Source organism: Pelodiscus sinensis, chromosome 1 (assembly GCF_049634645.1).
Source record: "Pelodiscus sinensis isolate JC-2024 chromosome 1, ASM4963464v1, whole genome shotgun sequence".
Classification (NCBI taxonomy): Eukaryota; Metazoa; Chordata; order Testudines; family Trionychidae; genus Pelodiscus; species Pelodiscus sinensis.
The window spans coordinates 4,360,399-4,374,928 of NC_134711.1; the positions used below are offsets into that span (position 1 = coordinate 4,360,399).

General features: G+C 53.5%; 1 protein-coding gene across 1 annotated transcript in view; it reads right to left on the minus strand.

The window, feature by feature from the left end:
• The window catches only part of STRIP2 (striatin interacting protein 2), a 74,312-nt gene that overhangs the window by 35,001 nt on the left and 24,781 nt on the right, over positions 1-14,530 (minus strand). The window contains exons 6-15 of the mRNA XM_075925402.1: positions 13,636-13,704; positions 11,591-11,697; positions 11,180-11,307; positions 9,478-9,663; positions 7,929-8,152; positions 5,960-6,025; positions 4,222-4,285; positions 2,702-2,773; positions 1,770-1,844; positions 308-405 (exon numbers count right to left, since the gene is read on the minus strand). Coding sequence (XP_075781517.1) covers positions 308-405; positions 1,770-1,844; positions 2,702-2,773; positions 4,222-4,285; positions 5,960-6,025; positions 7,929-8,152; positions 9,478-9,663; positions 11,180-11,307; positions 11,591-11,697; positions 13,636-13,704 — 1,089 coding nt within the window. The remainder of the gene's footprint in view (positions 1-307; positions 406-1,769; positions 1,845-2,701; positions 2,774-4,221; positions 4,286-5,959; positions 6,026-7,928; positions 8,153-9,477; positions 9,664-11,179; positions 11,308-11,590; positions 11,698-13,635; positions 13,705-14,530) is intronic.

A 14,530-nucleotide genomic window follows, 5' to 3' on the forward strand; every position in this document is an offset into this window, starting at 1 on the left:
GGGTACCAGGAGGCTCCCATCCCTGAACAGCAGCTCTGCAACAAGCTCACATGAACCTCCCTCCGCTGTGGAGCTGCGATCCTATGAAGTTACCCCGTGTATAGCCCGTGTATAGCAGCACCAGGAAGGAGCATTCACTCCCATGGATCCCTTTTTTCTATGGAAACAGTAGCTCAGATCTCCAAAGGGACAGGTGGATTCTGCCCTCCCAGCAATGGGAAATCGCTGCGTGACCTACGTCAGCCAGGAGACCGCGCTGCTGCTGAAACAGCCTGCACTCAGCTGCCTCTCACTCACGCACACTTACGGCATCTCCTCGGGCAACACGTCTGCCAGGATGTTGATAGAGTCGGTCTTGGCTTTGGAGGTGGGTGCGGCCGCCAGGAGAATCTTCAGCAAAGCAATCTGCGAGAGGTGTGGGGGGGCAGAGATCCCCACAAATGCATTTAGAACAAGCAGGAATTGTGACCCACAGTCTGAGAACCACTGGTCTAGACCATCCCTGACAAAAGGTTTATCTAACCTGCTCTGAAATATCTCCAGTGATGGAGATTCCACAACCCCGCTAGGCCATTTATTCCAGTGTTTAACCACCCTGACAGGTAGGAAGTTTTTCCTAATGTCCAACCTAAACCTCCCTTGCTGAAATTTAAGCCCATTGCTTCTTGTCCTATCCTCAGAGGTTAAGCAGAACAATTTTTCTCCCTCCTCCTTGTGACACCCTTTTAGATACTTCAAAACTGCTGTCGTGTCCCCTCTCAGTCTTCTCTTTTCTAAACTAAACACACCCAAATATTTTAATTTTCCACGAGAGGTCATGTTTTCTAGACTTTTCATCATTTTTGTTGCTCTTCTCCAGACTTTCTCCAATTTCTCTACATCTTCCTTGAAAGGTGGTGCCCAGAACTGGACACAATACTCCAACTGAGGCCTAATCAGCGCAGAATAGAGCAGAAGAATGACTTCTCGTGTCTTGCTCATAACACTTCTGCTAATACATCCCAGAATGACATTTGCTTTGCTTTCTGACAGCATTACCCTGTTGACTCATATTTAAGCTGGGATCCACTACGATCCCTAGATCCTTTTCCAGGGTGCTCCTTCCTAGGCAGCCATTTCCCATTTTATATCTATGCACCTGATTGTTCAATCCTAAGTCGAGTACTTTGCATTTGTCCTTGTTGAATTTCATCCTACTGACTTCAGGCCCATTTCTCCAGTTTGCCTAGGTGATTCTGAATTTTAATCCTATCCTCCAAACCACTTGCAACTCCTCCAAGCTTGGGATAGTCCACAAATGTTGTAAGTGTACTCTCTGTACCATTATCTAAACCACTGATGAAGACTTTGAACGGAACTGGACCCAGAACTGATACCTGCAAGACCCCACCAAGATCCCTTCCGGTTTGACTGTGAACTACTCTCTGGGAAGTTTTCCAGCCAGTTCTCCGCCCATTTTACAGTAGCTCCATCTAGGCTGTATTTCCCTAGCTTGTTTATGAGAAGGCTCGCAAGACTGTATCAAAAGCCTTACTGAAGTCAAGTTATACCACATCTACCACTTCCCCTGTACCCACAAGGCCTGGTACCCTGCGATAGTGTCAGCAGAGAGGACAAGAAAAGGTGGGCCAATGAAACGGAGCCCCCTCTCTCCCCTGTGGGTAACCCCACCAGCTCAGGGCTGAGCCATGGTGGGAGGGAAGCCTGCACGGATGATCGGAGTCTCCAGGGCATGCAGCCTCCTGTGCTTTTAAAAGAGACAGGCTTACCATATACTGGGGGAGATTGTATAACATTGCCTGATAGAGCATCTCACAAGGGGTCTCCTGGACTTTCTCCTCCCCCTAGTAGGCAACAGACAGATACAGGAAAGAAATCACAGAGCTGTCACTCAATCACTGAGGAACGTCAGAGACATACTCCCTGTCTCCTCCTTCCCCGCCCCCCTCTGTCCCCGAGCCTAGCTCGATTGTGGAGCGGCACCACATCTGCTTCTGGGACAGGTGCAATCTGGATCAAAGCCCAAGACTGGTGCTGCCTTAGCGAAGGGCAGGCCAGGATAGGCTAGTGTAAGTCCTGAGGACCAAGGCAAATCTATGGAGTTTGGTGACACAGCCATCACCTTGAAGCACAAACATGCAGCCTCCAATGACTACAAGCCCCAGCATGCCATGCTTCATCTTATGTGACCCAACTGCTCGCATCCAAGCGCTGCACTGCATTTTGGGACATGTAGTCCGACGACGGTGGCTGCTCTGTTCTGCTACATATGACTTAGACGGCGCTCTCAGGCTCCTGGCAAATGGGTAGCGACGTCCCGCTCTCGAGAATCAAGCTATTTCCAGTCCCCTTGGGCATCTCCACTGAAGCCCCGCCCTCCCATGGACCCATACAGCAATCAGCATGCCATAGTAACGCTCTACATTGACATATTCCTTAGAACAGGGGTGGGGAACCTACGGCCCAGGGGCCAGATGCAGCCCCTGGCTTGCCGGGATCCGGCCCCTGCGGCTCGGGGCTCCCCCCAGCGTTGGGGAGTCCACGCTGGTGAGAGGTAGGTTTTTTTGTTTCTCACTTGCATGCAGCCCCCGACTGATATTTCTGTGGGTCAGTAGCCCCCACCACAAAAAACGTTCCCCACTCAGTCTTAGAAACTGCTCCTTGAGAAACAGTCTAGCTGTGGAAGCTACTGATTTCTTACCAGTGACATCGGACACTTCTCCAATTCCTCTTCGTTCTTGATCTGCACATCCGAGATAGAGACATACTTGTGCTGGGGAAACACAAACCAGAGAGGCAGGGTAACACCGGGAGCGAAACAGAAGGCGCACACCATGCAATGAAAAACAGGCCAATCTTCCTCTCTTGGTCAGTCAGGGCAGGATTAGATTACAGTCCCCACTACAAAAGATCTTTGCAGAGGCACGAAAATTCATCCCTGCATGGGATACTCTATGGCTGTCACGTGCATTACAAATGACCTATGTAGAAATCACGTCAACCGTACTGAAATGCAGCAGCCTCTGGAGCACAACCCAGCAAGTGCTTAACAGTGCACTGCAACATTACTCATCAACGAAGGAGAAGAGAACATCCTCCTAATGTCTGGCTAGCACCAGGGGTAACAACCCTAACTAATGCTCCCTCTAATCTTTTCCATTCATGTGCGGAATAATTTCATATGCACCGAGGCATGCGCGAATGTGCACCGGCGAGAGAGACACAAGCCGAGCGGTGGGTGCTCTGCTCATCATCTGGGCGGCACTGGAATCTCTCCTGAGCGGCCACACAAGCTTACAGGGAACACCGACCCTCGCCCTTGCAAAAGATTCCATGGCAGATTTAATGCCCACGAGTGGTAAAACTTACGACTTCATCACTTATTTCTACTGCAATAGCAGCCAGGTGCACCAGTCAGGGACACGGTTAACAGAGATCCAGAGGGCTGATTAAAAAGGGCCGGGTGGGGAGAGTTTCTTTAAGTTTTCAGTATCCAGTTGTCTTCAGCCAGGGTGCCGTAAAACAATATGGACTGGGCCGTACGTACTGGCTTTCATTTTTCCTGGTGCGTCCACCCTAAGGCCCCGCCCTCACCCCCGCCTCTGCCCCTCCCCCAAAGCACCCCACCCACACACTCTTGCTGCTCTCTGCCCACCCCCATGCACCTCCTGCCAACTGCCAAACAGCTGATCCGGCTGCAGCTATGGCTGGTGGGTACTGAGCGTGCCTTATTTTTTCCCCATAGGTGCTTGGACTGGGATATTAAGTACAGGCCATGGGGGCACGTTCAGGCTTCAGGAATAACGTGAATTCCCTTGGGGAAGCAATCCTAGCCGGACAGGGTGGCACAGGAGTCCAGGATAAGAATTCCTTGACCCCCTCGCGCAAAGAAATTCAAATCCCAATAGGGTCGCTCCGATTTGTCAAGCACCGAAGGCAGAGAGCTGGAGCTGCAAGGGGAGCATGCACGAGAGGCTACGCCGCACACCTTGTCTGCTCTGCACTTGCACAGACATTCTCTTTCGCACTGGTGATCCTGGCCAGAGATTTCCCCTGCCCCAATGGAACGTACTGTGCACCGGTCCCATCCCAGAGGTGGCTGCCTCTCAGTGCTGCTGGGTGGAAGTAAGAACCAGTTGTGTGGCAGCAGTATGTCAGACAAGCCGTCCCCTACAGCAGGGTGCCACAGACCAGAACCACCGCGTAAAGCCTCTGCGTTACCTGCTTTAGCGTCTTCACGCTTTCGTGGATGGGCCGGGGCAACCCTACCAAGGTATCCGTGTCTCTGCGGGAGGGAAAGAAAGAAAATCCGTACAAGTCCAAACGGGAGAGCTGGGAAGAAAACTTTCCATTTTGGATTTGGAGCCGAAGTCAGACAGGCCGTCTGTTGTTGGAGGAACAAAACCCAGACGTGCCAGGAACTCAGTGTCTCAAAGCCACGATCCCCTGCCCCCGTCTCCGTTCCACCGGAGATACAGACGCACCGAGGACGCCTGGCCATGACTCTGATACGCTGCCCTCTCACAACAGCGACACAGAAAGGGGAAATCGGCAGCCAGCGCTTCCCAGCTCTGCTCCAAAGGGCACAGGTTCATTCCCCACCCAGAGAGCCGAACGCTCAGTGAATCACCAACATACCTCCCTGCATCTGGTTGTTCTCCGAAGCGCCCACGCCACCCACGGCCTGTCCCACGCCTGCGCACTACTGCTAGCTCGCAGTGAGGATGTTAAGAGGCGGGTAATTCACTAATCGTGCAGTCGATGACATTTTTAATGACTACATGATTAGTCAATAAGGGAAGGCTCGCTCAGCCCCAGCTCGCGCCGGCTCCAGGATCTACCCCCACTGCGGCTCTGCAGTTTAAATGCAGTAAGAGCAGGGTGTGAACGAGGCAGCAGCGTGGGGGGCAGGCGGCACCTCTTAAGCCGGTACCCCCAGCACCGGCTCCTGCTCCCTCACCCTTGCTGCCTCTGATACAGAGGCAGCAAGGGGGCGGGGAGCGAGTAGTTGAGAAGTCAGCTCGACTACTCGCTTACATCCCTGGCTTGCAGCTCAAGGTGGCAGAGCTCAGCAACACCTGGTCAGCTCCTTCCCGCCTTCCCAGCCCCACGAGACCCGACTCAGCCTCAGCCACCGTCCTTACCACCCAGCATCAGCTAACGGAGTTTCCAGAATAGCCAGTGAAAAGCCTCTGTCCCGCCAGCCCTTCCACACCCTCACCCGCAGCTTTCGGGGATGCCATAATGCGAGGTTTGGACAAGGGAATCCTCTCCAGCCACAAGTCTGCTGTCCCACTGCCCCGCCCCCTCCTGCTCTCTCATTCTCTCCTCCCCCTGCCAGCAAACCCAGTCAGACCTGTGGAATAAGACCCAGGCCGCCTATCGCCCTGACCCCTGGCTGGCATGATGTGTCCATTCTTCCAGGCTCCCTCTGTTTTTCGGCTGTAAGCTCTTTGGAGCAAGCACTGTCCATCAGCTCAGTGTTTCTCAACCTTTTTTTTTTTTTTAATAAAGTACCCCCTTTAAAAAAAATTAGAAGTATCTCCCAGTACCTACAGTTTTCAGACACACCATTTTTCTTCTACCATTACAACACATTTGTTTAAACAATGTCATCGTAGCCGGGTGGGCGATGACATTTTTGGGTGTAAAAAGTACACAAATAAAGCAGTGCCATAAAACTTAAAACAAAAATTCAGTTTTCTCCCAATGTCAATTGTGTTGATGTAGCCCCCAGACGTCTCTCGAGTACCCCTAAGGGTACTCGTACCAGTGGTGGAGAAACACGGCCTTAGAACACGTCTTTACATGGCAACATGGTCCCGACAGCCTGAGAACTGCCATGCAGCTTCCTGCACATTCAGCACAAGCAACACCTCCCAGCCGCCAGCTAATCTAGACACTTCGTTTGCAGGCAAAAGCCAAACCAACTCTCCGCTCCCAGATGCCAAATACTCACTGTCCAAGGGTGAATCCAATGAATTTGTTCCTACTTGCCTCCAGGAAATGCTCAATGTCCTTCTGTCTGGTAGAGCGGCAGGAGGAAAACCAGGGAGAGAGGGGGAAAACACACATTCTATCAGTACCAAGTTTGCTTGGAAACTGAACGCTAGACCCTCAGTATGCAGCCTACAACCCTCCAGCGTCGCTTAGCGGCGTTGTTATGGCCTTTGAACAAAGGCCTGCGTTGCTTCACCCAGGAGCCATAGACACGAGATGATCTGAAACTATTTTAAATCTCGAGTCATATAACATGGGGGTAGAGTGGAGAAAGCGATTCTAAAAACAGCATCTTCTTATTCAACCGCTCTGCTCCAGGCAGGTTATCAAGGGCCATCTGCTCATTTAACAAAAAAAAGTCCAACCCGTGGGGCAGTGATGGGCAACCTGCAGCCTGGGCTTACCCCCCGCCCCTCACATGCTGGGGCTCCGCACCTACCTACTCTTCCCCCTCCCGCCCAGAATACCATGAATCAGCTGATTTGCACCCCCCACACTACTCCCCCTCCCTCTCAGAGCTTGAATGCTGCAAATCAGCTGATTCAGAGCACTCCAGAAATGCTGGGAGGGGGAGACGCAGGGATAGGACACGCTTGGGAGAGGAGGTGGGGAAAAGCCTGGCCAGGGATTTAAATGGATGGAACCCTCAGTGCCGAACTGCAAAGCGCCTACACATCCCTTACTCCTAATCAGAGCTCCAACCAGATGTCGCGCTGAGTATGATGTATTGTCAAGCAAGCACAAAGGGTGCTTTTTCTTATTATTTGAACTTGATGACAGCTCTACTCATTCATGGACGATTCAAGTACTTCCACGTGTTTTAAATACGACACACGGGATATTTCAATCTTATTCTTGGGGTCATGGTGAGGGCCGATTTCAATCTTGCGGCCACTGAAACGAAGGAGGGCCAACTCACGCACCCCACTCACTAGTCTTGGCTGGCCATCACTGGCATGGGCCCTACAGGTGTCAGAGAACACGCTGGTGTCTCTTCGGCCTTGGGCATCCTTTCCAAGCCCTGATCGTTTCATGCCACTCGTGGGACTTTCACGACCGGGAAAAGCTGCAAGAGGTGAAAAGGACCCAGCTGAATTCCGGAGTCTAGGGGGAGTTGGCAGCCAAAACCAACGCCGCTCAACTTGCAGAGAGAGAGAGAGCACACGAGGGGCCGTGCAGAGAAGGACACATCAGCGCACCCTGGGAAACAGGGTCCTGCCCAGTTTAATGAGCTGTGCAGTGAATAGGCCGGGCTGCCGATTCATTTATCTCAGCTGATCAGCTTTACACGGGCTCCTGCATTTTTAAATCCACATCTAATCCTGGCTCGACCCAAGTCAGTGGCCAAGCTTTCACTGACTTCAGCGGGGCCAGGATCCCAGCCGTGTTGCATGGCGCTGCCTCCACATCTCACGGCCCGGGCCCTGACAGAGGCGCATCCCCCAGCCCAGAGCGACAGCGGAAGTTCTCCGAGCGCCCAGATCACAGTGAAGCCACTGGAGGTCGCTCACCCTCCTGGCAGGGATGAGACGCACCACAACCGGAGAGAGGTGAGCTCATCAAACAGCTCACAAGGCTAGTTTCCCCAAGATCACAGCCAGGGACGGACCCCGCTCTGGGCCACCAGTACTGGCTGGTTACACTGGTCTCCATCCCTCCCCATAAGTAAGGAGCAAGCCAAGGGGTCTTGGCCATGGATCATTATGGAAGAACCAACCCTACGTCCTGCAACGTCCGGGATTTCCACAGTGGCCTCCCACCTAACGATGGGCCTGATTGGACCACGTGTGGCTTGCAAAGTCTTGAGGGATCCCAGCCAAAGGTCAATGAGGGAAAAGCGGGAAGTCTTTCCAGTCCAACAGGCAAACGTGCAACCCGGAACGCACTGCAAAGCAAGGGGAGCTGGGGTGAAAACGAGATGGCTCTACCTGACTTTGGGTGCCCATGGAAGCCCTTTGGGGAAGGACACCCGCTCGATGGGTGGGCGCTGAGCTGGCCCTGCTGGCATGATCGCATCCCGCTCCATCAGGTCCAGCTCCCCTTCCACCCCGCTGTCCCCCTCGTCGCTTTCCTCTTCATCCGCGGCAGCCTCGTCGTTCTTGAAAGGGTCCCTCTCGTTGTAGATATCCAGGCTGTCTTGCTTCACGAGAGGCTACCACGCATGGAAACAGAGGAGAAAGGGGCAAGGAGGAGGAAGGATTTTACAAACCCTTAGGCTCCACTTCCCTAGAGGGGGGCATGGGTGGAACCCAACGTTTCTCCTGAGCAAGGACTTCCATCCCGCGGCCTCGTCTCTTAATTTGGCATCTCAGCCTGGATGAAGAACCATCTCCCTGCCTTCAAAACAGAGCCCCGGACAGAGCCCCCGGACTTTTTTCTGGTTTCATCATCAGCCTGCTCGTGAGCAAGATGTAAATGTTGGAACCACTGAGCGTAATTCATCAGCTCAAGCAGCTGAACGCCAAGGAGAACCACCGTAATTCGGTACGGAGCACACAGTCAATCTGTGGAACTCCTTGCCAGAGGATGTGGTGAAGGCTAGGACTTGAACAGGGTTCAAAAAAGAGCTAGATACATTCACGGAGGTTAGATCCATCAATGGCGATTAGCCAGGATGGGTAGGAATGGTGTCCCTAGCCTCTGTTTCTCTGGAGGTGGGTGACAAGGGATTCCCTGTTGTGTCCCCTCCCTCTGTGGCACCCAATAGGAAACGCATTGGAGAGGGTCCAGCTGAGAACAACCAAAATGATGAGGGGGCTGGAGCACATGACCTATGAGGAGAGGCTGAGGGAGTTGGGTCTATTTAGTCTGCAGAAGAGAAGAGCGAGGGGGGATTTGGTAGCAGCCTTCAACTCCCTGAAGGGAGGTTCCAAAGAGGATGGAGAGAGGCTGTTCTCAGTGGGGGCAGAACAAGAAGCAATGGGCTCAAGTTGTGGCGAGAGAGGTCCAGGTTGGATATTAGGAAAAACTATTTCCCTAGGAGGGTGGTGAAACGCTGGAATGGGTTCCCTAGGGAGGTAGTGGAGTCTCCATCCCTAGAGGTGTTTAAGTCTCGGCTTGACAAAGCCCTGGCTGGGTTGATTTAGTTGGGATTGGTCCTGCCTAGAGCAGGGGGCTGGACTCGATGACCTTCTGAGGTGTCTTCCAGCTCTATGGTTCTATGGCATCTGGTATTGGCTGCTGTCGGCAGACCGGACACTGGGCTGGATTGACCTTTGGTCTGACCCCGTCTGGCCGTTCTTATGTTCACTCCCCTATGCTGGTGACTTGGCATTTGGGATGCTCTCTCACTTTCCCAATAGGAAACCAAACCTGCCGTCTCTGGGACACGCCTGGGCCAGGCCAACCCCTCCCACTTGGAAGCGGGCAAAGAGACGGACGCTACTGAACGCAGCCCCTCCGGTCGGAGAGAAGATCACCCTTCAAAGAAAGGCCACGCGCTGCCTCCCAGGAGCCTCGATGGTCGCGGGCTCTTACCCGCCGGCTCCGGTGCCCGCGTTTCGACGACTGCTGGTCCAGCAGATCAATGGTGTAGGTGGGAGGCGAGGCAGCCCGCATGCGGCGCATCACCTGGATGCTGTCCTCCGGGAGCGGCGGCAGACCCAGCTCCTCCCGCTTCTTCACTTTCATGGCCTGGAGGGCTTCGAATCCCCCCAGTGTGAACTGCAGGCCAGGCGTGAGCAGGGAAAGAAGGGAAAAGAGACTGTGCCATCCAGCAGCCCTGCCTCCGTGGCCGCTCCCCACGGCCTCCCTGCTATTTACACCTCCCCTAGCACAAGGAGAGAAATCACACCCTTAGCTCGCAGTCTGCCCACGGCACTGGCGCCTCTTGTGCTTCCCTAAATAATCTTCTCCGCTGCAAATGCTGGTAGGGTCGTGCTCACCCTTCACGAGCAAAACTAGATCTTCCCTCTCCGAGGAACGCCAGCGCAGCCAGGCAAAACGAGGACTGTTCCCCCCGGCTCCAGAGCCAAAATTCTCAGCAGGGCCGATTTCGCTTCCCTAGCAAGTCGCAAACCCACATCTAACCTACTGCCCACCGGCATCCTCTTTCAACACCCCGGCTTCCAAGTCTCTGGCCAGCATCCGACAGGCCAGGCTGGATGGTTTTAACGGCCCCTATTGGGCCTATAAAACAAAATAGGAACATTTCTGCCTCCCAGACATTTCCCTCTCATTTATTTATGGGTGTTTCCAAATTACTTTCCTACAGACATTTTTCACATTCAGTTTTGTGTTATCTCTTACTCGGCTTTCTAAAGGCCTGCTTGCCTCCGGCCTCCCTAGCATTTCCATCTCCGTTTGGGTAACACATCAGTCCCTCCCTCTTCCACGTATTTATGGATGGTATTTAATGAGCCACGACCTAACACAAACCCATGCGGTACCCCACGCCTGCAATTTTCTCCAGCCTGTATTTAACTCGTGAACAGAACTTTTGCCTGTATGATTCTTCAACCAGTCCGCATTCCAAATTGTGCTCTGTGTCCCCAAGCCAACCTGAATTCAATTCTCCTGTGAGATTTCCCGGGACACCGTAACGAATGCTTCCGTCCTCTCCAAATGTCCCATCCAGCCAGGAGTGGCCCGAAGCCGGCTGTTACAGCTGGTGCCCTAGGCGGACAGCACGATCAGTGCCCCCGCCTGCACGGCCGTGACGCAATCATCAGGCGCCCGGGCTGGCGGCGCCCTAGGCGACTGCCGAGTCTGCCTAGGCTCACAGGCCATCCCTACATCCAGCGCTATTCCCTTCATTCACTAACTCTGGCAAACTTTAGTGTTTATCAACTCCCAACGCAGCCTGCTGTTCATGGACCCGTGGTGCGCTAGGCACACACAGATCCTTCTCGCTCAGAAGTTTCGGTTACAAAATCTGGTGGTTAAAGTCACCCAAACCAGCTGGAACCTACCACCATCCCCTTGGATGCTCTTGCATGTTTTCTAGGGTTGGTCCTGCTTTGGGCTGGACTTCCTGAGGTCTCCGCCAGCCCTTGGAGTCTATGGTTCTAGTCCCTTTTTCAGCCTTGCCTTAAAAGTGGATGGAGTGATGAATGGACTTGGCTACCAGACCTAGCCAAGGTTGAGTTAATTAGCCAAGGGGGTCCAGGAGGCAGCCTCCCAATGCCCAGCCCTCTCTGTGATCCAGGAGATTCTTGGACAGAAAAAAGGTCTCACCCACCAGCAGCACCTTCCACAGCAAAAGCAGGACTTTCTTCATGGGGAAGTGGGGGGCGTGCCCGCTGCAGAACTTGGTCACCATGGTGAAGAGCAGCAGAGCAAACGGCTCTTCGCTGTGCACGGGAAAGCCTGCGAGGGAGAGGAGCAAAACCATAAAGAGATTCTCCCCCGGCTCCCTACGCGCTCACCACTAGAGCACGGTGTATTAGCACGTAGCCCATGCCCTGTCGGGGAGTCTAACACAAGCAGCGGCCGGCAAGCCCCCCGACCGCCCACCCCCGTCTCCACGGCTGTGAGCCCAAACTTGGTTTGATCTCGGGCGGGTGCAATAAGGAGGACCCCACTGTCGGTTTGTTCCCTTTGGTTTGGTAGCTACGAGAACGGGCCCTTCGGAGGGGGACCGGCTACTCACTCAGCTCCGTCCTGAAAGTCTCCCGGGAGCTCTTCCACTCGGGCGGGTCGTTTTCCGCCTCCACGCGGATGTTCTCCACCATCAGGTACATAACGCTCAGCAGCACCCTGGAGAGAAGGATATGGGGGGGGGGGCAACTGTTCCATTCCCAGCCCCCTCTTATTCCTCTCCCCTAGAGGTGGTCAGAGGGCTGCCTTGTCCCCCCCACCACTAAGGCAGGGCCAAGATAGGGGAGAGTTTGGGAGAAGGGGGGCTGAGGTTTTCTCGGAACAAGCCAGTGAACTTCGCTCTCCCTCTACGGCCAGGCAGCAGGAGAGCCTACGCTACAACCCCAACGTTTTCCACAAACAGCTCCCCCCGCGTCAGAGGAAGACGCTGCTGGTCTCAAAAGCTGGCTCTTCCGTCCCATTGCATTGCAATGGCTCAGAGTGCAACCGGCGGGCCCACCTCATTCGGGCAATGCCCTGGCACAATCCCCCGGGGCCAGCAAGGGGACAAAAAGGAGAACTACAATATACGGCCTTTTCTCAGCCGAGCAACTGCTCCCAGCTTGGATTATGGGTTGTATCCCCCTGTTTCTGACCCCCCCGCTCGCCTCAACTCTTTCTTCAGATACACCAGACCCGGGTAAGCTCCCTAGAGCCAAGGGCTTGCTACCGTCCTCTGGGGAATCCATCCATGCCCAAGGAGGCTGGGACAATTCGTACAGTGCGGGCGCTGAGAGCCACTGACCCAAACCGTGTCCCCTGCACTTAGGACGGAAGAATCCTAAGCACAGTTACAAGCTGGGGACCAACCACTTAAGTAGCAGTTCTGCAGAAAAGGACCTGGGGGTTACAGTGGATGAGAAGCTAGATATGAGTCAACAGTGTGCCCTTGTAGCCAAGAAGGCTAATGGCATATTAGGTTGCATTAAGAGGAGCATTGCCAGCAGATCCAGAGATGTCATTATTCCCCTTTATTCAGCTCTGGTGAGGCCACATCTGGAGTATTGTGTCCAGTTCTGGGCCCCCCACTACAAAAAGGATGGGGATGCATTGGAGAGGGTCCAGCGGAGGGCAACCAAAATGATTAGGGGGCTGGAGCATATGACCTATGAGGAGAGGCTGAGGGACTTGGGTCTGTTTAGTCTACAGAAGAGAAGAGTGAGGGGGGATTTGATAGCAGCCTTCAACTTCCTGAAGGGAGGTTCCAAAGAGGATGGAGAAAGGCTGTTCTCAGTAGTGACACATGGCAGAACAAGGAGCAATGGTCTCAAGTTGTGGTGGGAGAGGTCCAGGTTGGATATTAGGAAAAACTATTTCCCTAGGAGGGTGGTGAAGCACTGGAATGGGTTACCTAGGGAAGTAGTGGAGTCTCCATCCCTAGAGGTGTTTAAGTCTCGGCTTGACAAAGCCCTGGCTGGGTTGATTGAGTTGGGATTGGTCCTGCCTAGAGCAGGGGGCTGGACTTGATGACCTTCTGAGGTCTCTTCCAGTTCTATGATTCTATGATTCTATGATGGAAACCCCTTCAAGCCGGGGGGGTGGGGGCGCTGCAGAATCGCTGCCCCAGCACCTATGTCAATGCCTCTCCAAGGCCAGCGCGGGAGCAGGGGCACAAGGTGACCTGCGGTTTCTGCTGCTTTTCTCCCAGGAGCAGAATGTGCAGCCGCAGATGCTGCCAGCCCAGAGAGCGGAAGCCCCTCGCTTCTCTATGCAGGGCCCCAGCCGCCCTCGCTGGACTTAGCCTGAAGAACCCTGAAGACTAAAGAACAAGTCTGGCAACCTCCCTGGCGCTTTGGCCCAGGCAGCAGGGACTGGGTGCACCCACTGAGCGCACAGCGCCTGCCCATCTCTTGTTGGACTCAAGGGCGGGGAGGGTCTAGAATGGACCCAACCGATCAGGTCTGTAATAACTAGACCATTCCTGACTGGCAATTGCCTAACTTGTGCTTAAAACCCTCTAACGACGGAGTTTCCACAAGCTCCCCTAAACTGTCCCTTCTACACTAAACCACAGGGTCTAGAATGAACGACACAGGATGAAAAAAAAACACAAGGTACCTGAGCTCCGTGCTATCCGCTAAGGAGATGGCTGGTTTCCTCAAGGCACTGCTGCAGGCCTGACTGTTGCTGCAGCGAAGAAAGAGGACAGATGTTCATGGCCAAATCTCCAGTCAGTCCGTTGCAGCGCAGGGCAGAGAGAGACTCCATCACTCAAACCAGACAAGGCCTGCATCTCGGGCCTATTCACACTACAGACAGCCGTGGAATCATAGACGCGTGGGACTGGAAGGGACCTCGCCAGGCCATTTCGTCCAGTCCGCTGCCCTCAAGGCAGGACGTGTGAGGAACGGTCTCGTTATTATAGGTTGAACCTCTCTAATCCAGAACTCTCTCATCATCCAGAATGATTTTAGTTCACCAGATGTCCACTTTTCAGGGGTGTGGCCAAGTTTCCCGCAGTCCCATAAAGTTTGTTTACAGCCGCTAGTCCTGGCTCTCAGTGTTCTGTGCTGTTATTTAGCTCTAATTTACCTTTAAATGTCTTCTAAGAGCCCAGTCAGCAGTGGAAGTGTTGGTCATGCTGCTAGACAATATTGACCTCCCGTGGTCCAGAAAATTCTCTTGGTCAGAAGTGGTCAGGTCCCAAGGGTTCCGGAGTAGAGAGGTTTAACCTATAATAATAACTAGACCATTCCTGACTGGCATTTGCCTAGCTTGTGCTTAAAACCTTCTCATGACTGAGTTCTCACAAAGCTCCCCTAAATTGTCCCTTCTACACTAAACCATCCTCCCCTCACAGAGTAACAGGTGACTAGAGGGTTGTTCAACAGATGTGGTCTCCTCACCTCAAAAAAGATATTTTGGCCTTGGAAAGGGTTCAGAAAAGGGCAACTAAAATGATTAGGGGTTTGGAACGGGTCCCATATGAGGAGAGGTTAAAGCGACTGGGACT